Source organism: Opisthorchis viverrini (assembly GCF_000715545.1).
Source record: "Opisthorchis viverrini unplaced genomic scaffold opera_v5_527, whole genome shotgun sequence".
NCBI classification, from domain to species: Eukaryota; Metazoa; Platyhelminthes; class Trematoda; order Opisthorchiida; family Opisthorchiidae; genus Opisthorchis; species Opisthorchis viverrini.
Window position 1 is genome coordinate 134,786 of NW_008752188.1, and position 27,036 is coordinate 161,821.

The 27,036-nt window shown below is 44.0% G+C and overlaps 2 protein-coding genes across 2 annotated transcripts in view; one reads left to right on the forward strand and one right to left on the reverse strand.

Annotated features, from left to right (window-relative positions):
- Window positions 1–7,822, reverse strand: part of T265_11584 (hypothetical protein) — a gene marked incomplete at both ends in the record, with an annotated part of 13,801 nt that extends 5,979 nt beyond the window's left edge. The window contains 4 exons of the mRNA XM_009178273.1: window positions 1,007–1,116; window positions 1,157–1,326; window positions 2,251–2,499; window positions 7,757–7,822. Coding sequence (XP_009176537.1) covers window positions 1,007–1,116; window positions 1,157–1,326; window positions 2,251–2,499; window positions 7,757–7,822 — 595 coding nt within the window. The remainder of the gene's footprint in view (window positions 1–1,006; window positions 1,117–1,156; window positions 1,327–2,250; window positions 2,500–7,756) is intronic.
- A 2,194-nt stretch (window positions 7,823–10,016) lies between these two features.
- Window positions 10,017–10,250, forward strand: T265_11585 (hypothetical protein; the record flags this gene model as incomplete). The annotated part of the gene is made up of 1 exon (XM_009178274.1): window positions 10,017–10,250. One exon carries the CDS (start codon window positions 10,017–10,019, stop codon window positions 10,248–10,250), a length of 234 nt encoding a protein of 77 aa, XP_009176538.1.
- Between the last annotated feature and the right edge of the window lie 16,786 nt (window positions 10,251–27,036).

The window sequence follows — 27,036 nt, forward strand, 5'->3', positions numbered from 1 at the left end:
AGAGGGTGAAGTATGTGAAGGAGAAAGAAAGGAGGCGTCAGCAGTAGCCTGTTTTCGCTTACTCGCCCTGCTGTATGCAGCAAGTAAGGCAACCCGGCTGATGGCACAACGCGACGGCTGATGTGGCATGAGTTTATTTGTGTATGTGCAATTCATGTATGTGTGTGTGTATGTACATATGCATTTGTGTGTACAATTCATGCAACAAACACGGTTTAGAAACAGATGTAAAATGGAAACATTATGGTGAAGCCTTAGGAGGCAAAGACGTCTATATCAAATGCAGCCGGTCGCCAGTGGATTTCATCCGACGAAAAAATTAAGCCTGATGTGAGGAAAGCTGGAACATATGATCACACAGTAGCCAAGTATGCTGGCCCCAGAGTATGTGTTTCAGCCCTCCCCGACGGATGGTTTGCCTTTAGAGAAAACTAGAAAAGCTTTAAGAACAGAGGATTGTATCCCATGGGGTGTGCACTCGTTTAATGAAAGTCTACTTGCAGCCGAGTCGATTTTAACAATTTCCATCAAACCGGCAGAGAATTTTTCAAACAGCCTCGTCTTGATATATCTTTCACGCCAACCGGTACCACCGTTATCAGTGTTTTACAGTGTTAAGGGTGGTTAAGAGCCATCCAAGCAAACTGCTCACAGGTGTACGTTTATCCTATTCCCAGCTAAATTGATCATCCAGAAAGCCTAGTTGAGTTGAACATAGTCATTTGGCACATTGCTACCAAGTCCGTATTACGTTCGCGTCTTTCGGATATGATCTCTGTGTGCTGAAAAAGCGAACCACAAAAGCATTCCCAACTATTAGATAGCAATGCGGGGGGAAGCTTTTTAGTGATACGAAATAGGCTTATACTAAGGATAGTCGAAGAGGGATACCAGTAAAACAGATGATAAAGGAGGTCCGTTCAGCAGGTTAATGTGGATTTCAAAAAGGTCCAATGAGGGTTTTTTAAGTGAAGTGAGTAATTTTGTGTTAGGCAGAATTCCACACGGATCCCGCCATACCGCACGTCTTTAGGCGCTGCTACGTTCGATAAGCCTAGGCCGCATGAGATTGGCCAAGAATTCGGGACGCCTGCTAGTTCTGCATCAAGAGGAGATCTGATTGGTCGAAAATCTGGACCCAACAGCCAATCATGACCCAGTATTGGCCAAATGCCGGTTGCCAATGTCGCATCCAGAACGCGTCAGAATCTCCAGAAGGTTATAACCGCCTACACTATATATAAGAAGCGCTGTGCAGCTGTTCTCGACTCCGTTTTGGGCGTTAGTATACCTTGTGAATCTTTGGCGGTTGTTTTGACGTGAACGCTAGCTTGGGAGGCTCAGACCGAGAGCTAAGCTGAGGAAAATACCGTTACTACATTTTGGCACCACCATAATCGACAATGCAGTTGGGTCGAACCGGCTTTATACAGTAGCCAGATTTGCTAGGAAAATGAACTTTTCGCTTACTGAAACAATGGGTTTCAGGATCAACAAGCATTAAATCCAGCAAGCACATAAGTAATAATAATAATAGAAACAATAATAGTAGTTTATCTAAATGGTTTCGTTTATATGTTACATCATTCCAGTGCCTAGATGTCACATCACCCGAAGAAAGCATGAAGGATGATTTGCTGCCAGGATGCCCAAGTCTAGAGAGGAGCAGTCGAGAAGTCCGGGTTGAATTCAAACCACGTATCTTTGATCTTGACCAGTGAGCTGTTTCGAGCTCACGAATACTACAGAAACAACAGTTTGCACCAGACGTATAAGAGAGAGATACAGAGTTGATTCGCAAAACCACTGGCGACCGTTGGAGATGGCGTCGTTTCCCCATGTCTGTGCATACAGAGAAGACGCCAAAAGCTATGAAAAAGTGTTATTGAGTCCATTGAAACAGCTTTTATCGTTCACCTAAATTGCCATCTTTACAGGAAATCCACCAAGGAGATATTCTTCTGAACAGAAGGCACACCCTCGGAGCGGTCGCATTAGTATTCTGCTGGCTACCAGTTAATATGTGGGTCCTCCAACGAGGGGATGTTCTCAGCAGATGCTCAGGACCCTTGTGCATTGTGGTGTCGATGCGTCGGAATAATTACTATATTGCGACAAGTAATACAACGAATATTCACGGGTCCAGACTTATACAAGCAACAAACCAATAGAATTTCAGAGGGAAAAAACGTCACATGACAAATTACGTTTTCGAATGAGGAGTCATCACACAGGTTAACACCTATGTACCTGATATGAATTCGGGGACTGAAGGATGGGTGGCATCATATCCTGGATAAATGAAGGCTTATCACTTTGCAGATCAGTCGCCTGCGGTAGAATGGCCCAGTTCTCAGTTGCTAGCCGGAAGGTTGTGAGTTCGAATCGTTCTGTACATTCGTAAGACGAGCACTGACGCCGATTTCCAAAAGGGATGAAACAGTCGTACAGTGCTTCCTGGGGTTTTGATACACATCGACTCCAGTTGCAGGACGAATTCTGGGGAGAAAAAATTCCAAAATCTCTTCACACTGCCAAAAATTCACTTGTGGATGTGGACACATTGTTCATAGAATTCTTTAGGTCTAGTATAAGAATTCGAGTCATCCGAAACGACTTGTGACGAGTTTCAAGGCACAGAGGAAAATCGAATCCTTATGTGTCAGTATACCTCTGAAATAAGGGGTCCGCAAAACTCACGCCTGAAAAAGGAGTCAGAATCAGAGCACAAAATAACGCGACCATCTAGAATGCAATCCTCACCTTCGCAAATTTTGTCACACCTGTGACGAGAATTGATCTCTCTCTCCAGGAGCTCGAATATTTGTAAGTTTCAAGATTTGATTGACAACAGGTGTCTCGAAATAGTCACTGACCCACATGACCTGTTATTGGTCTCGGAGGTCACTAAACTGTTTGAAAAACCATCAAGATCATCTGCTGTTTTCTGCTCCTTTCCAGACGATAAATCGAGCTAGTTCAATTGGGGAAATACACTCATTTGCAAATTGAGTTGGTGTTAACGAATAACTCACTGAAATCCCGACTGAATATCTGTTCATGATATTCTTCATCTCTCACTGTATGTGTAGCATTATGATTCAGTTAACGCGATGTCCTAGATATTACAGTATATGTTCTTTGGGTAAAACTTGGGTTCGGTCGGAGCATTAGTTTGTCAGAAACTCGTGGTTGGTACCCGACTGACAAGTCTAAAGAAGGGCCAAACCGGCTATAGGCTCTGCGAAGAATTTTCAGTAATTTTGTCAGCAGCGTTCCTTCAGGAAAATGTACTACGTTATTTTGAATGTCGTACGAGCTGAAACATGGGTCGGCTTTTGTACAGCCCATTCACTTGAGGAGTGTCATAACTGATAGATTCAGCTGAAATTCGGCCTGTTTGTAGGAGAGAGTACAGCGATAATTTTAGGCTCAGATTTACTTTGACTCAGTGGCACACGATTCATTTAACATAGCGTCACACGCTGACACGCTGCTGAAATCGATTTCGTTGGATCATGTGTGTAGGTGTGTTTTACCCGGTCCCTGCTGATTGGACCATGCTACTCCAGTCAATCGAATCCAAAGGACGCGATGACTAACGAGACAACAAGCGCACATGGTCGTGTGCCCTGCATTGGGGTGCTAAACATACACGCCCGGAGTTGAGCGAATCGAGACAGCCGATGTGAGGCTCAACTGAGAGTCGAGTTATCCATTCATTTCCAATTTGCTCTGACCAGATGTGCTTCAGCTGGGCCATCATTCAGGAAAAACACCACATTTCTCTTCATGCGATCCTGCATACAGGGTTGATAGAAGTGCTTCGAAAAACAACTACTGAAGCTCATCTGACGTGCAATCCTCGATTTCATCTGCGGAGTCTATGCGATCCACTCCACCTTTGTGGTTCACCATAGCAGAATTCCTGGCCTACTTCTGGGGCCGGAAAATCCATCTGTGCTTTAGGTTTAGGGACATTTAAATAAGCTCCCGACAGCTAAGTTAATTCACATCTCTCAGAGGATGAGCGCACCAGTATTCAAATCCAACGCTCCTCAGGCATCAGAAGAAAAATAGTCCCATTTTAGTTTTCATTCCTTGAGTGAATCCAATCTAGGGAGAGAAACCGTGAAGCATTGTTGAGCTGATTCATCCTTATTCGGAATCATAAGCGGTGTGAGTCACACGACATCTAGCGAAATATGAACCCACGAGCACTTAACCGTTTGGCCACGAGAGGCTGTCACTGTAACTGATTCGCACTCCGAATGAATATAGCATCACTGATCCTTCAGTCACGGAGACCACATCACGTGGCCAAGTGTTGTCTGGCTCCTCGGATGACGATTCCGCAGATCGAAGCTTCACTCATCTTTTGAAATTAGTCATCCTCTGAGCTACTTATTAAATGACGGTAGTGTGAGGATGTTCGGTAGTTTGTTAACTAACGTACACTAACTTCATTTGGAAGCTGAAGCAAACGTAATTGGCTGAAATTCAACGGTCCTTGTGACTCGAAAGGAATTCAGACAATATCAGTTTGGGTGGATACGAATGGAATGTTCGCTACCAGACGAAATGGTGTGATCATTCCACCCTTCGGCTCAGTGCAATCAAGTGTCCAGAACTCGGTGGCTCTCTCTGCTAGCGAAAGGAATTTACACCCTGGATAACAAGAACAGTCTAGGTTTTAGGTTGTCCGTCGTGAGAGTTAATGTGATTTGCACCAGGTGGAATGCTACAAATGGAAAAATAGTCACCTCCCACCGAATCCCTCGCTCCTCGACGGACCTAGGCCCAAACAGTGGGTGTACTTCAACTTACTGATTTTTCTATGGTGAGATTATGCTCAACTTGGAGCAAGCATCAAAAGTGAAGTTTGCCGGACATATGTAGTTGTTTATGTTTTCGAAATCCACTGAACATGTTGTTCGACTTAAAGCGGCAATACTCTTAGCTCTCTAGCGGACTGATAGCTGCAGAAACCAAGCGCTTACCGAATAGCTCCATATTCTGCTCAGAGATAATTCAGCATTCAAGCTTTCGGAGTGGGCCAACAAAACGAACACTACGACAGGTCTGTAGACTCGTTATTGTGAGTTAAATGCTCTGAGGTGTTAGGGTACAGAGAAGCATGTTAGTTCCTCCAGCGACTGTCTGTGAATCCTGTGAGGTCGTCAATCCGAGCTGTAGAGTATGTGACGGATTCTGGGAGACCCAATTGAGTGACGCGCGAAATCACAAACCAAGAATTACAAAGTCTTGGGATTTATCAACAAAATGCAAAACTATACGTACAAAATGCTTAGATTAAAGGGACCCATACCTCAAATTATAGGGATCTCCGTTTAATTGATGCACGAATTGGTGCAACTCCAAAGAAAACCCGGCAAAAACGGCAACCCGATGTGAATTAACGACAAACGTGCGGGCACAGCACGGGGTAACGCAAACGGTCAAAAAGAGTTCGTCAGAATTCGTTCGATATGTTAAAGGTCAAAAGTTCATGAGGGATCGTGTGTGAATATCGACGCAGGGAAAAGTGGATTCTAGGAAGGGAATAGTTTGACCGGGAGGAAGGAGGTAAAGGAGCCTTTCCCCAAAAAGGGTTTGTGGCACATTTTACGGCCATATCACCTGCATGAACCATTCATAGTTTTATGTTCAGTACAATCTATCAGTGTTCTAACGCCACTACCAACATTTCGAAAGAACGTTTAGCCATCGACAGTAATAGCAGAGCGAGCTCCATGCCCAATATACTGATATTTTTTATAGTCAGAGTAACACCTGAGTTTTCTGTAAATTCAAGTACACAACATCTATCTGACCAAATATGGATTTGGACAATGAATCATTTTTTGATCCATTTGGCTAGTTGGTGGCGCAAGGGCTATTTCCCTTGTCAGCCATCCTTCGGTTGTGAGGGAATTTCCGGTAGCTCGCGTGTTTCGCCCCGTTAGTTCATCATCTAACTAAAGAGAATCTTACTTCATCATCGTCGTTTGCATCTACTTCCATTTGTGGCTTGGTGTGTTAGGGGCAACTGGAATTCGTCAATTCTACGAATGATTCTGAAACATGCGGTATGTGTGAGGCGGTGGGCTCTATTCACTTGGTGGGCGAAGGTTATCGACATGGTAAGGATGTAACGAGGAAGAAGTATAAAGTTCGCCTCAAGAATAACGAAACCGGTCGTGGGCTGCCGCAGAGTTTGCAGCAACCTTGTGAGTAGCTTCCTTTATGAAAGTACAAAGTTCATTTATACATGTCCACGGGTGACGAAACACAGGACTACCGTTCCAGGGTGAAAACTGTGAACAGCACACGATATACGATGGTTGCCAGATCTCTGGAGAATAGCCTTCTCAAGAGGTCCCGTCTGTTCGACCAGTATTTTGCAAGACTGAGGAGGTCATACGGTCACCCGATTGACCAGTTCTCTTTGTGTATTTCAGTCAGCTACTCCATTAAGAAACCAAATCACCCACTGTTGATCGTAGATTCCTACAGAATGATCATTCAGTACCTACGTGGAGTTGTGATGAAGAGCTCCTAGGAAGATATATGAACCAATTCATCACGTGACGTATTCAGTTGTTCGGTGTTGATTGAATGAGTAGTCTGGCGTCAGTAGAGGGCGTTTGCAGAGATGCCAAGCATACCAGTGAAAGGAAAAAGGCCTTTGCTGCGGAGTTATTTATTAGAAAACGCCAAATGAACAGTTATAGACCATTGGATAGGGAAGCAGAACGCTCATATGCATCTTGTTTACCAAAAACTGAATATCCATCTTCTCCTTGAACTTTCCTGGATATTGATTGACTGCTGCTCAAATGCAGCCAAATGTGACTCCACAAATTCCGTAATATATCTCGGTTTTCGAGAGACGCGAAGCGCACATACTAGAAAAGGTACTACTTATGTGCCCCATCAGTAGTGTACACCGTCACACCAGGAACATCAGACGGTGAAATACAATGGTTTTGTCTCAAAACTGCCCTCTTTCCTAACCTATTTTCCAGCGAAGATGATATATATACATAACTTTGACGCAGGTAGTGGGTTAGAATAACTGTGTAAAAATCGAAGCAGGTTGTTCGTGGTCAACCGCCCTCGAACTGTTTACTGTTGTTCTTTATTTTTTGTTCATTTTCCCTCATGTCATCAATTGATTTGACGACCCGAGAAGTATTTGCCATAAGGGAGGCTGTTCCGAAAAGAGCAGCACTGTGATTCAACAAATGGTTTGCAGTCCTCAGATTCCACAAATTCAATTCAAGAGTAAAAGAATCAATGAAAATCAATGTTTTATGAGGAGTGGTCACATTTTATCGATTCAGAAGTTCCCCACGATTAAGCAATGACGCCAGATATATTTCTGTTGAAAAATCATTTGCCAACACCTCTGTGCAGTTGCTCGATTTCACTGAGCACACAAACAAGGCGTTCAAGGGTGGCTCCCAGGAATAGTGTTCAAGACCACCAGGGGAAACAAACGAATAAAGTCCAAGTATGGTGAAGGAGAGAGTAGTAATCAATCGCACTTGTGCCACCAACACTACGCAATATGAGCTCTTTTTTTCATCAAATGAATGTTCACATGAAGATGTTCACGCTTTTATAATCGTATATGTTCCCTTCTTTGGGTTTATTATACCAAGCTGGAATATATTTTTCCCTCTGTAGTGGTAACCCACGAGATCGTGCGTCATAAACACTAAAGCCACGTAGGAATTCCTATCTCACCTACAATTTTTTCTGACAACATGTCCACTATAACTTCCAACACTACGATTTTATAAAGATACATATTCATTTTTTGGGTATATTTTTTATCAAGTTACAGTACATTTTGTTCTCCTTGTGTTCAGCTCTAATCTGTCGCGATCATTTACTTCACCGGCTCCATAGCTCATGTAGACTGGTGCCGAGAATTCGCAAACAGTCAGTTGAAAAGAGTGTGTGGTATGGCAAACAAGGCTTCAATCGAAGAATGTGTCCAGCACCAGAAACTAGCACGTCGAATCATTAGTTGCTGCTTTCCGCACTCGATTCTGATTAGCGGAAACAAAGATCTGGTCAGTAGGGTATGAAAAAGGTTACTAAATGTTTTGGTGGTGGAACTCGCCTTCCAGGATGGGGACCGCATGAACCCCACTGCATCCGATTGAAGACGCTGCAAGATATTACCACCAACTGGTGTGAATGGCGTTTTCGTTATCACTTTATATCCAGATTACATGAATGAGTACTTGAAGGTGTGGAAGGACTGTGGTAGACAAGCATCAAGTCCTCTCTCCATTCACTTTTATTCTTTTCTTCAAAATAAGGTTTTCAAATAAATGAGGTAGTGATGCATTAGTGTCCTACACTGATACGATGCTGTCGACGATGATGATGATGCTGGTAATTCCTTACTGACCGTTTCCACGCGCATGTTTAACATAGAGCGGAACAGACGTGGTTCTCCTTTTCTGCAGAAGAGATAATCCAGCTGGTCACTGGCTTTTTTCTCTATCTTCTGAGGTATATCTGAGTGTAGAAGTGGGTTGCTCAAGAGTCGGGAAGATTTATATCCTACAGTCTGTAGATATTCTTGAGATCATCGAAGCATATTGCGATCCAGAACACGACGAAGCTTAGCTTCTCCAGCGGATCAAGGACAGTTTAGCCTATCAGCCCATTTACTACATCTAGTGGGATTTAACCGCAGATTGTCCTGCATTAGATAACAGGCGCCAGTCTGGACTCGGCCGGGTCGGCTGTACGTGGACCCGACAACATACAGCTGAGGCATGGCTACACACAGAGCACAAAGTCACCACTGCGCCTGCTAATTCAAAGCTTCTGTTTACGACATACTTGGTTTGAAGAGGAGAGTTGATTCAGTCTGCGAAATCGGCCTTGTTTCACACAAAGACCTAAGTTTCCGCTATCTTGGACCCTGTTCTGAGCTCAAATATCTTCGTTAATGGGGTACCTGTGGATAAGCTTTCAGATGGTGACAGACACAGGTTACTGTCGCCAAACTTTCTAAATATGGAGCCGATGAATTCAGACACTTCTGTTTTCCCGTCAACCTTATTTTATATGTGCCCACCAGGCTTTGTGATTATCTGGCTCGCTTGCAGACTAGAGAATGGTAAAAATGTCTTTGCGTTGCTTTTATCGATCCCTGATTTATTGCAGCTGTACTCAAAAGAGCAACGAATGAACGACCAAATTGATAGGGAACGTGAGCTCGTACTGGATAGAACGGAGATAGTGAGCGTGCATGATTAATCCCAGTCGAACTGTCCATATAGCGTGATCAGCATGGTTAGCGGTGGTACTGCGGATTAGATGTGTACTCAACTTCGTCGTCATTTAAGCAGTCCAGGTAAATCTCAGTACGCCAATAAAGCATCTGGACTACCAATCCAGCTTCCAAGGACAGTTTAACAGGTTGATTGATTAAGTCTCTCTACCTGCTGCTGAGACGTAGAAATATATTGCCAAAGATTCTTCGATAAAGTGTGAAAGGACTGTCATTAGTAAGCTATATGTTCCCTTTGCTCTGTTCCTTCTATGCTGTCCGCAATCCATGTGTCCAATGGGAAGCAGCATCGATCGACTATCGATCGACTGCCTGTGTGTGCTGCACTTGAACATCTGACTTATTTTCCCTCTATTTGCTGCAATGTATGGGATCAGATATTCTAAACTCAGACTAATACTTCCTTGTCTATCCCCAACTACCTCTTCAGAATACTTGCGACACATGATATTCCATGTTTTACAAACTATCTTGGATGTGGTTTTGAACACTTTTGTACATTTTATCATCCATAGAGTGGTCTAGGTCTGTGGATTCCAACTTCCTCTGTAGTCCACTACATGTGTGGTGAAATAAATGAGCCGGCAAGATTTACCTGGATATACTTGAAATAAGAGCTGTAACATTACTGAGTAGGAAAAAATCACTTTCGCATAAGCGACAGATTTCAAAAATGTCCCGTCTCAAGCTCTCGATGAAAGTTGCGCTCCGGATTGTGTTGTCATGGGAGGTTAATCCAGGCGATGATCTGGGTTATTCCTTTGAAAGTATCCCGCCTTTGGTAGAGGTGATGCACCCAAGCAGAGAACAGCAGTCTTCAGTCGCAGACGAGCCGTGTGAGAAGCAGCGCAGGCGTGCCAGTAAGCGGGCTGAAGTGAAGTGTCCAATCACAACAAGGTCAGCATACCGTCCAATCACTGCTCTGTGAAGGGAGTATATATATTCGCATGGACTGGTTGATGCGGATAAGCTCTGTGGCTCACCATGGCAAGTCACCCATCGTCTGCTAGCTTAAAACAGTGCTGCTCCATAACGCTCCCACTAAGCTGAGATACCAACCTAGATAGACTTAAATGCAACCAGATACCACAAACTCACTCATCTATCGTGTTGTGAAAATCTCGCGTTTTATTTAGCTACTTCATCTTCTGTTAGGTTGTGATGATTCCTATTTGGTACCCGCATTAACTGTTCATTTCATACGGTTACAGTTTTTCAGAGTCACCTGCCTCATTTTGGCAACGATATTTATCTTGGCCCAACCGGGCATCGGAATGCGGAGGAATATGGTTAATCATGGAGTTGATGACGGCGAATGGTTTGCACTGCCCAATCAGGAAACAGGACACGGATGTGAGTGTCGCGTTTTATGTCGTTTATTCAACAACGGTCAACACATATCGGATTCTCTGTTCTATATGGAGACAGTTTCGAGTTTTGCTTTACATGTACTAGCTACATCCACACCCGGTTGGTGGTGCAGTGTCGGGCAAACCAATCACGTCGCTGAAATTTGAAAAAGTCCGTTAGCGTGCGATGGTGGAGTATTGGTGGCACGTACATCTCGAATATCAGATGTTCGGATTTTGAACACCGGGACGGCCAAGTGTACACACCACTGATGAGTTCCAATAAGAGCGAAATTCGAGTTTAGTGCTTCCTCCCGATGGTTTGCACCCACTAGAATAAGTGTTCCATGACGGAATGAGCACTGTTCACACGAGAGTTGTGCGGACGTGAATTATGGATTCCGGCGAATATAGTCACGATAAAATTTTTGTGGAGAATAGTACATTTTCGGGGTCCTTGATGGGACAGGGCATATAGCTGTATCCCTTCTTGGTACACCGAATTTATCCTCACACATGCCTTAAAGTTCAAGACTGATGCGGTTTAGAGTGACGATTTTTATCAAGACCGACCCCCACTGCGCGGTAGCATCAAGAGTTTCCGCAGACTTTGACGGTTGCAGATCTTACCACTGTCGTTCTTTGTTCGTAATGACACTTCCTGCTGCAATTCAATACTGAACTCAGTACACAGACATTTTAATCACTAAGTGACACAGTCCATTCAACGCAACTGAGTGGACACAAGACAGCATTGTCGCAGGTTCATCTGGATTGGTGATTCTGGAAGACAACCGTGATATAAACCACTCAGATGAACCAATTTTCCAGTAGTTCGGTTCTTCCAACTGAAGAAATTATAGCTCCAATTTAGCTAGATTATACAAAATTCTACTGAATTAGCACCGATGACAGACCAGTCGACCTACCAATTGCTCTGCTACTTTGTGGGTTCCAGAGTTATCTCGCTGGTTGTACATTCCTGCCAGGTCTCCTCCACTAATTCAATAATACAGAACCAACGAAATCCACGGAGCTTGAACGCCGAGCTATTGTGTTCGGAGATATTGTGCCCTCAGGCTATCTTTTACGCGCATTTGTTCACCAAAACCTCGGTAGCCATTACGAGCGACCATTGCACTCAGACTTCGTCTGCTTGCTTCATGAGCAGTCGCAATTTGATTCATACTTATTCGGTTTGGTATCCAGTCACGATCAGACCTTAACTGCTAACGGTCCAGTTAGGTAGCACAGCTTCAGAGAATACGATAATCTGCGAAAGACGCTCTTTTGCATACCGGACGTGGGCTGTCTGAGAGTTTTCAGTAACCTTGTGAGTAGTGTATTACGTCGACACAGCAATCTATTTTGGAACCAACAGCTGAAACAAATGATGAGAATGCGTACTTCGAAGACCATGATTACAGGTGCAGGTATTCTGGTCGAGCAATGTTACAATAAGATGTCAAGTAACGAGATTCATTCTGCTCCTTCTATTCCATATTAGGGCCCCCTCATCAGGGGGGTGGGTTAATTTTCTCGGACTTTTTCATTGACGGCTTATGATGAACATCTCGAGATACAAATCACCTAAAGACCTCAAATGCTGTTCGGTGAGTACGACAATTTCAGCGTCTCTCAGAGAAAAAAAGTGCAGAACTTCACCATTAGTTTAGGGACATAGATACACAGGCCCCGAACAAAGCTTTCGTAAGTGAGCCCATTTGTGTTAGTGCCGGCCGTCAGTGGATCAGCTACTTTGCCCCACAATAGAAGCGTTCTCTTAACCCAGCAAATGCATCGTCTCTCAGAGTTTGTTGCGCTGCCCAGTGTTGTTCCTGTCATCGAGCTGGAATTTTATTGACATTGTTATCTCTTCTCTATACTGTTTTAGTAACTCAGGTGAATCCATCGCGTGTACCATGGTCAAAAACGTGAAACTGTCCTGGACTGTAGTGGTCAAAAGCAATCCAGGCTGAATTAACGTGTTCTAGCGCGTCAATTGCCAGATCCATCAAGAGAGCTGATAACTAATCAGACGAGACTTTTCGACTACTTACCAGTAGTCAGGTGGTTGTCCGAATTGGTCTATGGTTTCCATGACCAAAATATCTTGGATTTGTTTGATTGTTACGAAGCGCGTCTGGATTCGTTCGGACTTGGTATTGTGATCTGCATCAGTCTTGATCTGCATCAGTGCCCAGTTTTGATCACTAGAAAAGGCCAAAGCGTTTTTAAGGCTCAGAAAATCCATGCGGATATCTACTACTATGCGTTCGGTTCGTTACGCATATTTGTGTTAGTCTCAACCATTTTTGTCTTTCGTTTTACAGTATCACAAGAAGAGGCTTACAACGACGACGGATGGGGCTGGATAGATGTGTGATCAATGGTTATCTTCAAGACGAAATACAATTGGATGGAAAACCGTTTTGCTTTTTTCTTCTGCGCTTTATTATATTTCACTTGTCGGTAGTCTGGATGGGAAAAATGCCCTAAAGACAAAGCGTTTTGTCAATTTCTTTGTTTTCAAACTTGGAAAGGGCGAAATTTCAAAACATAAAACATTCAATACGAATCACTGTTGATCTCTGAAGTAGAGCCCAAAGGGTAACTAATGAGACGGGTTTGAAAATTCTATTGCCGACCTAGCTTTAGTATCCCCAAGCTTAGTCACTTTTTGTAGCAGATCAGTGAGCAATCGTTGCTGAATCGATCGATGAAGTCGGTAAGTGATGCAATCAGCTGACCGCTCGATTTGTCCATTTGAATGGAGATCAGGTGACAGAGGCCTTTAACTCTTAATCAATAAATACTGGTCCCCTGGACGTCCTAAGACTGCTGAAAGTGAAAAAGAACTGCGTCAAGTGACAGTATGAAGACCACCAAAGCCAGTCGTCCAGACATACCGGTGGTTCACTGTAGAACATCATTTGGGGGAACGGTCAATCCATCAAAGGAAGAGGTTGACGTGTTAATTAGGACATAGGTTCAAGATCAGCCAAGAGGGGCTGACGTATTATATAATTAAGCCTGAATCCAGCAGTACGCTTGGCTAAGTTTGTAGTCCGAACTCACCTTGAGGCCAAGTGTGAGAAGCTGTATCGAAAGCAACAAAAAATGAAGTGCCCATGGTTATTAAAATTATTCAGAACCACTTCGGTTAATCCACGTATACCGTTGCACCAGCGTGAATTAACCAGAGGTTTCACAATTGCGGTAGACAAGGTCAACAATCACTAAGTTAGATCCATCGATCCATCAAAATTCTTCTCTTAGGTCACCATTACGCAACACATCCAGGACGAGTAATGCAGGATGTTCGCCCCTGCTCTTATAAGGTTCTCGTCTGACGCGATATATCAACCTGGTGTCACAAATTGGGAATGACCACCAAACCTCAGCCATTAAATCGACGTCAAGTTCAACAATCATACAACCAAACAAGACTTGTTCCTCAGAGTGCGACCATTTAAACAATTTTGTACCATTTATTGTACGAGCTATTTCTAATCCAATACAACCCGACATCCCTCTCTCCCTGCGATTCCGAAACACTCGTCACAATCAGGCACCGTTTCCTTAGGGGTCACTAGTGGAAACGAAATTTCGTTGTCCATATTTTGTTTTCTTTGGTCGGCACACCTTCGACGAATTGGTCACACAGCAACTGCTGGCGTCCAATTACGTCCAGACACGATCCAACCACTGATTCAAACTGATGAAGAACATGGTCGGTCGCATTCCCAGCACATCCTGGTCGCCTCGAACCGCTCAAAGCCCAACTGCGTTCGGCCTCCAGTTCTTCTGCCGTCTACAGTACAGCATAGTTCAGTGTAGTATAGTGTAGTGTGGTATAGTATGCCGTATAGTACAGTATAGTATATAGTATAGTATAGTATAGTATAATATAGCATAGTATAGTACAGCACATTATAACACCATATAGTATAGTACAGTATATACTATAGTATGGTATAGTATAGTATAGTGTGGTCTAGTATATTGTAGTATGGTATAGTATGGTATAGTGTGGTATAGTATAGTATAGTATAGCATAGTATAATGTAGTATATTATAACACCATATAGTATAGTACAGTATACATGTCTCCCGGGTGTAGACAACTACAAACAGACTTGGCGGTCTTTACCCAAGGTTGCTCCGCTGTTTGCTTATATTATGATCTGAGCACTCGTAGTATAGTATAGTATACTATAGTATAGTATAGTATAGTATACTATAACACAGCATAGTGTAGTTTAGTATGGTACAGTGTATTCAGTGTAGTCTAGTGTAGTGTAGTGTAGTGTAGTGTAGTACAGTGCTGATTTCTATTGTCGGATTTTGTTGCACTGTAATGCAGTGCAAAGTTTCCTACTCTATTGTATCTTTATGCATGATATCTGTGTTTTATTTACGGAAATGTGAATGATCTGCTTAACCCTGTGGATATTCCAGAGTTCGTCAAGGAACACATAAACAACCTCGGGAGGTTACAGTGCGGGAAGTTGAAATCCGATCAGCGCTCTGACTCGGGATCCGGGAACCCACTCAAGAGACTAGGAGGTCTCAAGTGTGCACAAAACGTAACATGCGCTCGTGCACAGGAACGATGTATGGATGGTACCCGAACGTGACAGTGATGAGGGGTTTGGTAAGGCTTCAGTTTCGGTTGTTTGTTCATCGATAGTGGTCACCTTCAGTGTCGAACAGTTCCATTCAGGAATATCAACCATGGGATAACAAATTATCTCGATCCTCCGTTCGTTGATTCTGTCTCTCTCCTTCCAATTAGACAACTTACATCACCGACCAAAAAAACCGGCGGGAACAGGTCCGATGGTGTAGTGGTTATCACATCTGCTTTACACGCAGTAGGTCCCCGGTTCGAACCCGGGTCGGACCGACGGTTTTAATCGAACCACAGGTAGTGCTGGGGGCGTACTAAGGATTCGGTCGATCTGCGACCGCGGGTGACTCCTGTTTAAATGTATCGGATGCATCAGCCGGGGGCTCGGTATTCGCACAATGGAATTGAAATTTCGAAAACTATGACGTGTCCCTGGTAGACTAAAGCGAACGGGTAATTGGGTTCAGAGTACCAGTCAAAACTCTTGAGCCCTATTTAGTAATCCCGGGGTCTCAGCGATGCTGCGAAATTATTCCACCAGGTTTTTCCGCCAGGGGTACGATTGCTTCAGTGGACACTGAAATTTGGTGGGTTGCAAATATATGAACATAGATTAGAATAACTTTCGGTTTGAGCACACATGCAACAAAATGCAACATATTGGGAGCAAAAAGGTTTACTCCATTCGTAAAAGTTTTGCAGATAGTAGCGGCTAACGAGTCCCCATTCGATGTGTTTGTGATGCACGTGTGGTGGAGCGGAATTTCAGTGGTGTTCGGTCTGAAGAATCTTCCTGTGTCCATAGTCGATCAATTAGCTTTTGATGACACGTGTTCCTGAAAGTTCGTATGATCACAAACATAGATAAGTGCGATCGATAGATGTACCGGAGAAGAAGGGAAATGATCTCCAACATATGTACAGATGTTCAGAGCGTAAAATACGTATAAGGACCAACAGCTGACGAAAGGACAAAGGGTGCTGACTATTTGAACGTAATACACTATGCATAAGGTGGCTTGAGAACATCATGAACGAGTGATTCAAGTGGATTCCTTGTAAGTCTCGTGAAGACCCAGTAGGCTCTAGCACAGCCACGACTCGCACGTACCCACAAAAGGTGCCTGCCACAGAGGGTTAGGCTTGAATATCGATGGTGAGAATGGATACCCATCATCATGTACCACCCATGCTATTTTGCGTGGAATGGATTATTCTGTTGTTGGATGCTCTCCCTAAACCGCATTAGATCAACCTCCTGAAACTCCTTGGTTCCAAGTTCTAAAAGTTCATTGTAGGTCAATTTAGCACGGCAAAATTTGGGCATAAACTCTACATTCAGTCCGCTTCTCAGGTAGGATGCCTTCAAGGTAAACGCTAGTCGATTCGTGTGGTAATCCCGGTGGAAAAGGACCACTACACCAGCATACCAATGCTGAGTTTCCGTTGATTTAGGCTCACTGCACACTCACAGCGCTCTCGTTTGAACAGTGGTCCTATTGTCCTTGTGCAATCATTCTCGTGAGTTCACTCTATAGGAGGCGAGCACTGAAGTCAAATTTCAATCTCATTAGACCTCATCAGCAGTGCTCATCCTAGGCCATACCGGGGTCCGAACTCCGCACATCTAACATGAGCTCCTTTATCAGTGCAAGTTGGATAGATCCAAAGGCAGAAGTTTGAACAGGCGAATCTAGTTACGCATGAGTGATGTGAACGGAAAGCCCGAAGCCTCAAACGACAACCCAGTAGCGTACTTCGGTTGTATCGATCGACTGGCCCGCAAGTCAGGACGTCCCAGTCAGGTAGCACTACGGACGCTTGGAAACTTCTGCTCAATTAGTTGTGGGTGGTTGACGGATTTGTCAAACGCACGCTCACACCACTCTCGTTTGAATAGTCATCCTCTCGTCTTGGCGCTTCCAGTGCTTTCCCACCATTCGATGTGGAACCACCAGAATGATTGCGCGGGGACACAGGGACGACTGTTCAAACGGGGTGATATGAGGATACCTGCTACGAATCCCGCATACACCCACAACTATTTAATTTTTACGAGTTAGCGTAGATAATGTTCTTGACCCAAACTTAAAGCTGAGGATGGAGAACCAAACAGCACATTCGGAGTTCAAATAGTGATGACAAGTCCCAGTAGACTGGTTTGAGGATCCTGGGGAAAATCGCAACGGCCCTACTACTTTAGTCAAATTCTGCGAACAGATTGGGCATCTAGATCCTAATTGGTGTTCCCCTGATAGTAACCGTTATTCGGATATCATGTATCACACGATAGCATTTGGATTGACGAGTACCAAATATAAACTTATTTCTGAACTCTCTTGAAAAATATTGTTAACCTTTGTAACGATTGCAACTGCCGTTCAGCAACCGGAGGATGTTTTTGTGCAACAACATTTAACTACTCATAAGTAATGCGCACTCAAAAGAGAGTTTGTCCACCCCCTTATTTCGGCTCTCAAATCGACTCAAGTGCGTGTTGTTCTGATAAGGTACCTGAAGCACTCCTCACAAGTGTACTTCAAACGAGATCCATAGTGGACCCTTTATAGGTGCAATTCAAACAGAGCACCAAGGGGTCTTTTATACGAATAATTACAGGAGAACCCCCATCGGAAATTCTTTGCCGAACGCAACTACCTAAACTGGTACAGACATGAATGTGATAACCAACCTAGCTATGACCAACAAAGCCCCCATGAAGCTCAGCATCTTGCCATTTGCGTTGCAAAGCTGTTCGACTGTGCAAAAATAGCTTTATTTGAACGACAAAATAGAAACTTATTTGCCCCACCCAAACACTGCGATGAAACCGACTTGGTGCAGCGTTTTGCGACTCGGTTATGGATAATTTCTGTCCAGAGATTCATGGATTCAGCAGCCTGACTCGGAAAATTTGAAATCCACCGAGTTCTTTGGGAAGCCTTTGGAGTCTTATCGTACTGTTTGTTCAGTTGACTGCAGACATACGGACACACGATAATTTGTTTAACCCCACCCAGAGAGATGGTACCGATGAACATAACACGAAAGCTAGCATTACGGTGTTTTCGATCAGTATTTCTAAGTTCCCTCTAGAGTGCCACAAAAAATTTGTCAAGACTCAGCTACCCTTGAAACTGCTGACGTCATATGGGTTGCTGCCTTAGTGCAGTGCCTAGGCAGGATACGAGCAATACATGTGGCTCACATGGATCTTCGACCAAATGCACCTCGAAACAAACTACCACTGATCACTATGTGCAAACCGGTTTCTCAAAACATGTCTCGATGGCTATCTAAGGAGTGTGCTGTCCTAAGGGCTGTTTGAAAATCTGGGCATTCGAAAGTCTAATCTTCCCAAAACGGCCCTAGAATCGACTTTCTCTGACCACCGCGTCATACATACCAAGCTAATTACTGGCTAACACTAGCTGAACGTGAGTGTGTGTTTAGATGCGTTCAAGGGCGATGGAAACTGCCAGAAAGCGTTTAGAACACAGTGGATATCCCCACATGACTTGTCACTTGTGAACCACCAGATGGGTGTGCTGAGAGCTTCAAATATCCCTCCGCTATCTGTTTTAGTCCTTTAGGTTCACTAGGGTATGTGACGGTCTGCTGGTAGCATACGTGTCTCAGAGTAAACCTGACCCGGTAATGGCTATTCAGTGTGGGGATCTGTCTGTGTAATTCGATACGGCAGTTAACTGCAAGAATGGAGGTCTTATACACCATGTGTGCCGGCGAATATGTGTGGATTCACAGTAATGAAAGCTGTGTGGGGCAAAGGTGAAGTACACATGGAGGCGTAGTACAAAAAGAGCACCTCCGCTCAGCGATAAAAATGGTTCCGGATCCATACAGTGCGTCCCGTCTGCAGCAACATATGAGCAGCACATGACAATCTGATGATCAAATAAAAACACAAAAACACCGTCCACCACGAGTCGTGGCTTCGTCTTCGATCGTTTCTGCGATTTTACGACCCTTCCACGATCACCAAATGACGATGTTTCGTACGAGATCACTAGTTATCATGTCCACCCAACTCTGTTCCTTAATGCATACACAAAGTAACCCACTCTTTCCTACAAACTTTCAGCCTCTTCCCTCAATATTTAACCGTTCGCAACGCTCATCCCAATCGTCCCTACCAACAAATCTAAGTCACTTCCTTGACGCAGCAAACGCGCCTCGTTCACATTGTTGCATTGCCTACTCTTTGTGTTTTTTTTGTGGGTTAGAACGGCTGGAAAAGTGAATTGTAATGAAATTATCGCGGTCAAATCTAACGGCTCACTTCATTGAAAACCGTTCGTAGTTAACTTTTTTCCGAATCGATAAATCAATATCGCCATGATTACGTAAAATGGTGACTGACTTGTTTGCTGGTCTGGACAGTGGTTAGGTGGTACCATCTTCAGACCAAAAACTCGAACACTGTTCGTTTCTTCCGGGATGTTTGAGATAGTCTCCATAATGTTGTCATCCTGAGGAACGTCAATTCCAACAAGCCACTTGTGGCGAAAGAGAGCGTTGAAAGCTGTAGAATTAAACAGATCAATATGTTTTCGAGAAATACGTTCATTTGCAAATCAATTTGGCTTTCACGAAAGACTCAACTGAATATCTCGTTTATGATATTTTACAACTGAGTGTGCTGCACACAGGCCGCCTCATGATTCATTTGGCACGATATTCGAGATATCGCAGTATATTTTCATAAAGGAAACTACTCACAAGGTTGCTGAAATCTCTTCGACAGCCCAAGACCGGGTTCAAGTAGAACATAAGGCTGACGGAAACTCGGGGACTGCGCCTACCTGATGAGCCTGAAGAAGGATGATTCCGGTCGTGGGCTGTCAAAGAGTTTCAACACCCATGTGAGTAGTAAATCATGAGTAGAGTGAGCGAATGGATAAGGCTTTCAATTGTGTGCGTTCGAATCTACGGGTTTTTGACGATCCTGAATTTCCTCAATGCAGAGTGCCTAATATAAAATCTCACATTGGAGAGGCTTCTTAATTTGTAACCAGATTGCGAAGTATCATCCAAGAAAACTAGTGGGTACCAGTTTGACTAAAACCACCTTTTTGAATACAAGAGCACATACAGGTTGTGTATTCCCACAAGGTAACCATGGTGAAATCACTTTTGAACGTGGAAGGTAGAGAATTTGAATGGAGGTCATCACCATTATGCAAATCTTGTTCCTTCGAGGAACGTATATGACCAGAGAGGGACACAAAAATCTTACTTGTGAATGTATGTACAAACGATCGGTGTCCAATAGATGGCTTATATAATACCCTTCATCCTATTACCCAAGTATATTCTACATTAACCTGAAATAGGTCAAAGCGAACCTTGAATACGTGAGTACCTACCTAAAGTTTTCGATACTCCTAAACGGAAAAGAAAGACGAATAAGCGTACCATCCATATCTTTAACTATTTTGAATGTGCAGAGAGAATTACTCTAGGGAGTCAAAAGGCATTGAAACAAACTGCAATACACTTCTCGGTCTGTGGAAATGTAGTTCCTCATGTCCTTTGTAGTCCAGGTTTATGACATTCTCATCTCTGATGGCAAACGAAAACAGGGAAAGCCACGGAAGCAAAACTACAGGGACTAACTTTATACAAAAATAAATTTTCCCGATGCTCAACTCTGTTTAAACAAGCGCCTGAAGTTAGAGTCCTGTTATAGCTGCTGATTCACCAACTGTTGTGTCTGACTGCTGACCCGCTGCAGTGCCTAGTGCCGGAGAAAAGACTCACGGAAGGGAACACAACAGCTACATTCCAAACAAGCGAGTGCAGAGCGTGAGTGCGTGCGAGTGCGAAAGTACGACTGCCTCAAGCCATTTATTGAAGGAACACTGTTTGAACTTGGTCCAATGCTGACGCACTCGGTCTGGCTTTGGTACGAGGCTGTGACGCGCTGCATATTGCGGGGGCGTTGTCTGACCTTGACCAACGCTGACTCGCGCTGTCGGCCGATGTATGTGAGGCGATGCTGTGAGGCGATGCATATTGAGAGCGGGTTGTCTGACGTTTATCCAATGCTAATGCACGCTGTCTGGTCAGCATCTAGCGGAGCTGAGATTCTCAGTCGATTTCGGGTATTCAGTGATTGCTTCCAGTAATCTCACCTTCCTGATAAGTAATTTTCGCGTAAGTATAGGATGCCAATTCCGGGCATGACCTAACCGGTCATAGTTGGAGAATAGTGGTCTTCCGCTCCATCAACCATACGAGCAAACAACGGCATGCATGCTGAAACATTTTACAATAGCACAATAAGATACCAAAGCCAGCCCACCAGTATCGTATTCCCCTATAGAACACCTGCAATATGTAGATAAAATATAATGTCATATATAATAAAAGCCACTGTTATTGCCCACGATAGAATTCGAAGATAAAACTCCCTTAGGAAGCCACCGCTTCACGAACATCATATGAGAAAGCACCAGAGCCTGCTTCCTGGTTCTCAAAATGGCTCAGTTTTATCGTTGACTTTCGAAACCGTTGTCCATTTTGTCTTCAATGATGAGAAATCTGGTCTCCAAAGCTGTCATGAGTGCTGTGAAACAAGCAGGTATGTCCATCATCTACGATTGCCGGAATCAGCTTTGATTCCCTCTAATTAACAGTGCAACTGCATGTCAGTAGCTTCCCTCTGAAGGGATTTATTTCCGAATGGTTATTACAACTAATAAGGCTGGTATGGCTGAAAAATCGTGTTTGGAGTCGGTTAGGAAGGTCAGATTTCTGAAACTGATCTCAGATCTCTGAAACCTACTGAGACACTGAAACTCCAAAAGAATAGCAGTAGGGGAGCCGTCAAGCATCCAGAACTGAAAGGCAAGTTGCAGGTCGAAAGCTGAAGCAGCCGGTGAATTCAGCAACGATCGATTTGTGTTCAGGCAAGCCAAACAAGAACTGGCGATGATGAGAAGTATTAAGGCATTTGGGCTGGTGGTGATGGGTGCTCATTCAACGCAAATGGGGAAGCCTGCATCAAGTTCAAAAGTGTGCTCTAGAATGCTGCACTCGCTTGTTTGCAATAAGCTATTGTGTTTCACGTTGACGAATCTTTTTCCGACACTTGAGCGGTGACAGCGGTTAGAGACATTTGCAAAACATTTGCCTAACGAGATGAACTAGGTTCCCTCGTGTTGCTCTAACGTCAGGTGACCCAGAACATGAATTTTGCAACCCGATCCTCGTTAGGAGAACACACTGCTCGTTTGAGGGCCATTTAAAGTGATTTTATTGAGGTGAAACTCAATGCACAATTAGATTGGATGGTCTCTCTCACAGAAGTAATCATGTTGGGGACGCCTACCGTGTATATAAATGGATTCTTGTGGTCGTCCATTTTATCTAAACTCTTGTGCATTTAGATAAAGAGTCGGCCTTTGTCATGGGGTCCTTGCAAGCAGGTTAGAAAGTCCCATGTCCCAAAGCTGGGATTATATATTATTCTTACTGGACGTTTTGCAGACTAGGTTGTTAGAAAGATACACTATCACATTTTCAAGTTGAATGTGAGGCGGCTTTTGTGGGTCCATCGTTCTTCAGTTACTTTTAACCTTTTTGCTGGTATGCCCACATACGAACTTACAATTGGTAGAGACGGTTGGTATGCTTTAAACTGTCGATGCCCTTAGTTCCGGTCTGACCTGGTGTTTGACCTGCATCCGTTTGGTAACCTACCGGTGTGACGGTGATACTACTGATCGGGAAGCACGCGAGTAGTATGTGTTGTTCGTAGAATTTCACTTTGGGTCGATTGAAAAATGGAATTCTGTTGCGGAATTCGTGGGACCACTGTGGAACATTTGCTTGGATTTGACCAACGAATGGGTGGAGGCATCGAATCTCTAGGAAGACTCGTTCGGGAGAAGATCTGTGTCCAGTTTTTGGAACTAAGATGCAGATTAGTGTTTTGCTTCCTTGTTCAATGGTCTGTAACCGGTCAGTTGGCATTTCCGAATAAATAACTCCACAGCAGGGGCCTTCTTCCTTTCACCGGTAGTCATTGGTTTCTGAATATCAGTACCTTGTGGTGCGATAAGGCTGCAGTAAACCTGGAATATTATCATAGTGAAAGACAAATAACAGGGTGCGAAACAAATTGAAAAACCAGTGGCTACTTGAGCATTTGTCTGTTGAGCACCATTCATTGCTGCGACGTTTTTTTCATCTACCATCTTTCATGCGAATTCCTTCTATTCCGTCTTTTCTGTGACACATTTTTTCCTGACTTTGTTTCCGGGTGCTCGAATTCTTCCCTGAAGTATGCACTCTTACTGCATACTTCGCCCTTGTACTAATTCAGCGAAAATATGCGGCACCCAATTCGCTGACATTCACAGCACTTACTCGGGAAGAAGGACCCCACCTATTCTGAGGCATCCTCATTGAAAGAATGCATCACTGTGTTCGCTTGCAAAACATGTTCTTTAGGCAACCTATGCAATCGAAAGAAAGTCACTAAATTTCAATTCCTCGCCTCTTGGACCAAACAAAATCTCCCACTTGGGATCCTAATTGACCGCAGAATCCAAAGTGACTGAACAATAAAGCGGCCTGGCTTTCGCGTTGACTGTTCGTCCTCGCGGCAAAACATAAAGTCGTCATTAGGACAAATCCAAAAGTTAAGAGGTGACCCGGAGATGCGCTTGGAAATATTCTGAGGACATAGTAGCAGTCGAACAAACACAGAAACACGATTGTGTCCCAAAACAGACTGTTGTTTTCGAGAACTACACTAATTTGCAAATCAATTTGGTTTTCACGGGAGACTCAATTGAATCCCTCGTTTATGATGTCCTCCAACTGAATGTGCTGCACATAGGCCGCCTGATGATTCAGTTGGCACGATATTCGAGATATCGCAGTATATTTTCATAGGGAAAACTACTCACAAGGTTGCTGAAGACTTCGACCGTCCACGACCGGTTTCGTCCTTCCACTTTGGGCTCATCAGATAGGCACCAAGAAGGGCGAAACCGGTCGTGGGCTGTCGAAGTCTCCAGCAATCATAAACGAGAGATTCAGTTGAGTCTCCCGTGAAAACCAAATTGATTTGTAAATGAGTGTAGTTCTCGAAAACAGTCCAATTTGAGTTCAAGTAGATCATAAGGTTGACGGAAACTCGGGGACTACGCCTACCTGATGAAACCCAACAAAGGCGAAACCGGTCGTGAGCTGTCGAAGAGTTTTTAGCAAACTTGTGAGTAGTTTCCTTTATGAAGAAAAGAGTAAGGCGTAGCTAGCTTAGTGACTGATTTACCGATGCCCAACTGCAGTCCGTTCAGAACGATGCAGCCGTCGTTCGACCGAAGTGATGTTTTGTTTACCAACCAGTCTGTTCCACTCTGATGAATCAACGACAACAGACCCGTGATAACAGCCATGGTGAATGCTTTTGAGCTGAGGTTATTGACGCACATACACTTGGATACTCTGACAAATTTCAGACACGTGTGCTGTGGTATTATCGGCAAGCGAAAAGGTAAAAAGCATGCCAAATTTCTCATCATGTGTGAGCTTGAGTGACCAAAACCGAAAACGAGCAATGAGCTGGATATCCGAAGAAAACGGTGTCGAATTTATCCTGGGCCAAAAAAAAGCATACCGTTAGAATGCACACTCTGTTGGATGCGTTCAAACAGCCCACCTGTGACCATGTTTTACGCACGGTGTTGCAGGATGGTACTAATGATTCCTTGAGACAGCTGGCAGATAATTCAATGGCCTTCATCGGACTGCGATATGCAACTGGACCTCATAGCAAAGTTCACTGTTCATTTGTTGCTCCGCAGAGTAACACCAGGAGATTGATTTTTCTGACAAAGTAACGTCACTGGTTTGATGAATCTAAACATGTCTGGTTTACCTATTGATGAATTTACCTGTTCTTGTGTTTGCCAACTTTGTCTGACTTGTATTTGACTGTTGATGAGTCCTTGAAGGCGCGCTGTCGGTTATGTCTAGTAAACTGGATAAATTGGGAATACACTCATTTACAAATCAATTTGGTTTTCACGGGAGACTCAATTGAATCTCTCGTTTACGATGTCCTCCAACTGAATGTGCTGCACATAGGCCGCCTCATGATTCAGCTGGCACGATATTAGAGATATCGCAGGCGAAACCGGTCGTGGGCTTTCGAAGAGTTCTCAAAAACCTTGTGAGTAGTTTCCTTTATGAAAACGGACTGTTGTTTTATTCACGCTGGTCTTTGGAGGGTTAGGCAAAATGGTAAATCAGTGCACTGGCGTATTCAAAGGCACGTTCCATTCGGTGCTGAATAGAACGCGGCGCACGCTGCCCGAAATCAGCGTGGACTAAACATATACTGTAATGGTGATGACAAGTACGTCGGTGCCATAAGGCCTTTTTACGTTTCAGTACGGCTATTTCGTACCTTATTTCTCCTTTCGAAGGGCGACCAAGGTTTACATTCCATTCGCCCGTACGCATTATCTCCACGGGCTGTGTTGCAGCCCCTGTTACTGGCTTACGAATGAAACCTCCTTGTAAAGATTCCTTCTTGGATAATTATCTTTACTACCAATGTTGCAAATATCCCACTGTTTTCATGAGTGCACCGATGAGTGAAGGACATTCCATTCCCCGTACGCATTATCTCCACGGGCTGTGTTGCAGCCCCTGTTACTGGCTTACGAATGAAACCTCCTTGTAAAGATTCCTTCTTGGATAATTATCTTTACTACCAATGTTGCAAATATCCCACTGTTTTCATGAGTGCACCGATGAGTGAAGGAATGTGTTGCAAATCCTTGAGTTCCTGGCACTGTACCAGATGATCCAAGGCCACTACCCGATCGATTATTAGCGAATGACTATCTCAAGTTGGAGCGGTATTCGTAGCGTAAACCGTCGTTCAATTCGGTAGTCCGGGAAACTTCCATCTTGACGGTTAATCTTTCAGCAGGCTGAGGTGGCTCTTACTGACCCCTACGTTTTTACTGCAACTAGCTTTGTCATAACTTCCGGAGAAATGGAGACATCGTCTTAGTGGATGTCATCACATGATTACGTCGTGTATACCACAGCAGCAGGATAGTGCAAGGAATACTGTTTTTGAGGGAATTTCGATGGCAAAAAAGTGAAACCAAAAAAACTCGGCTTCCACCCCAGTCCAGCTAGTCAACGACACTTGGATCGCTCTGATAGTTACCAGATGTCGAAGAATGTGGTATTGCATAGTACTGATAGCTGACTTTATGGATTGTCCTGGCTTACGTAAATTTTGCAGTCCATGGGAGTATCGGTCCGTTGGGCTTCAACAGTTCTAAATGTTTAAGCTGTAAGTGAACTTCAATGAAGTTAGTTCCTTGTCACAGTTCTCATATTTTTGTAATGCAGCACTATGGTCATTGGTTGAGGCACTTGCGATCCCGTGCTTGCCAACATCGTCAAGTGTCGTTTTTACCCTCATTCCTCAGCATTAATCTAGAAATCCCATGCAGTACTCCCGTACAAGCTGTGAGAGTGTTGCCGTGGACAGAAGCAAGCGCGCATTCTGGCTGTAGCAGAGGTGTAGACAACTTCCTCCTGATATCCCGTCTAAGAGCCTCAGGTTCGACCGTCATTGACTGCCTATCGATAGTGGTGCAGCGTTGGGATGACAATGTCGGTGAGGTTTACGGATTTGCGATTGATAAGAACCCCACACGGATGGCAAGATG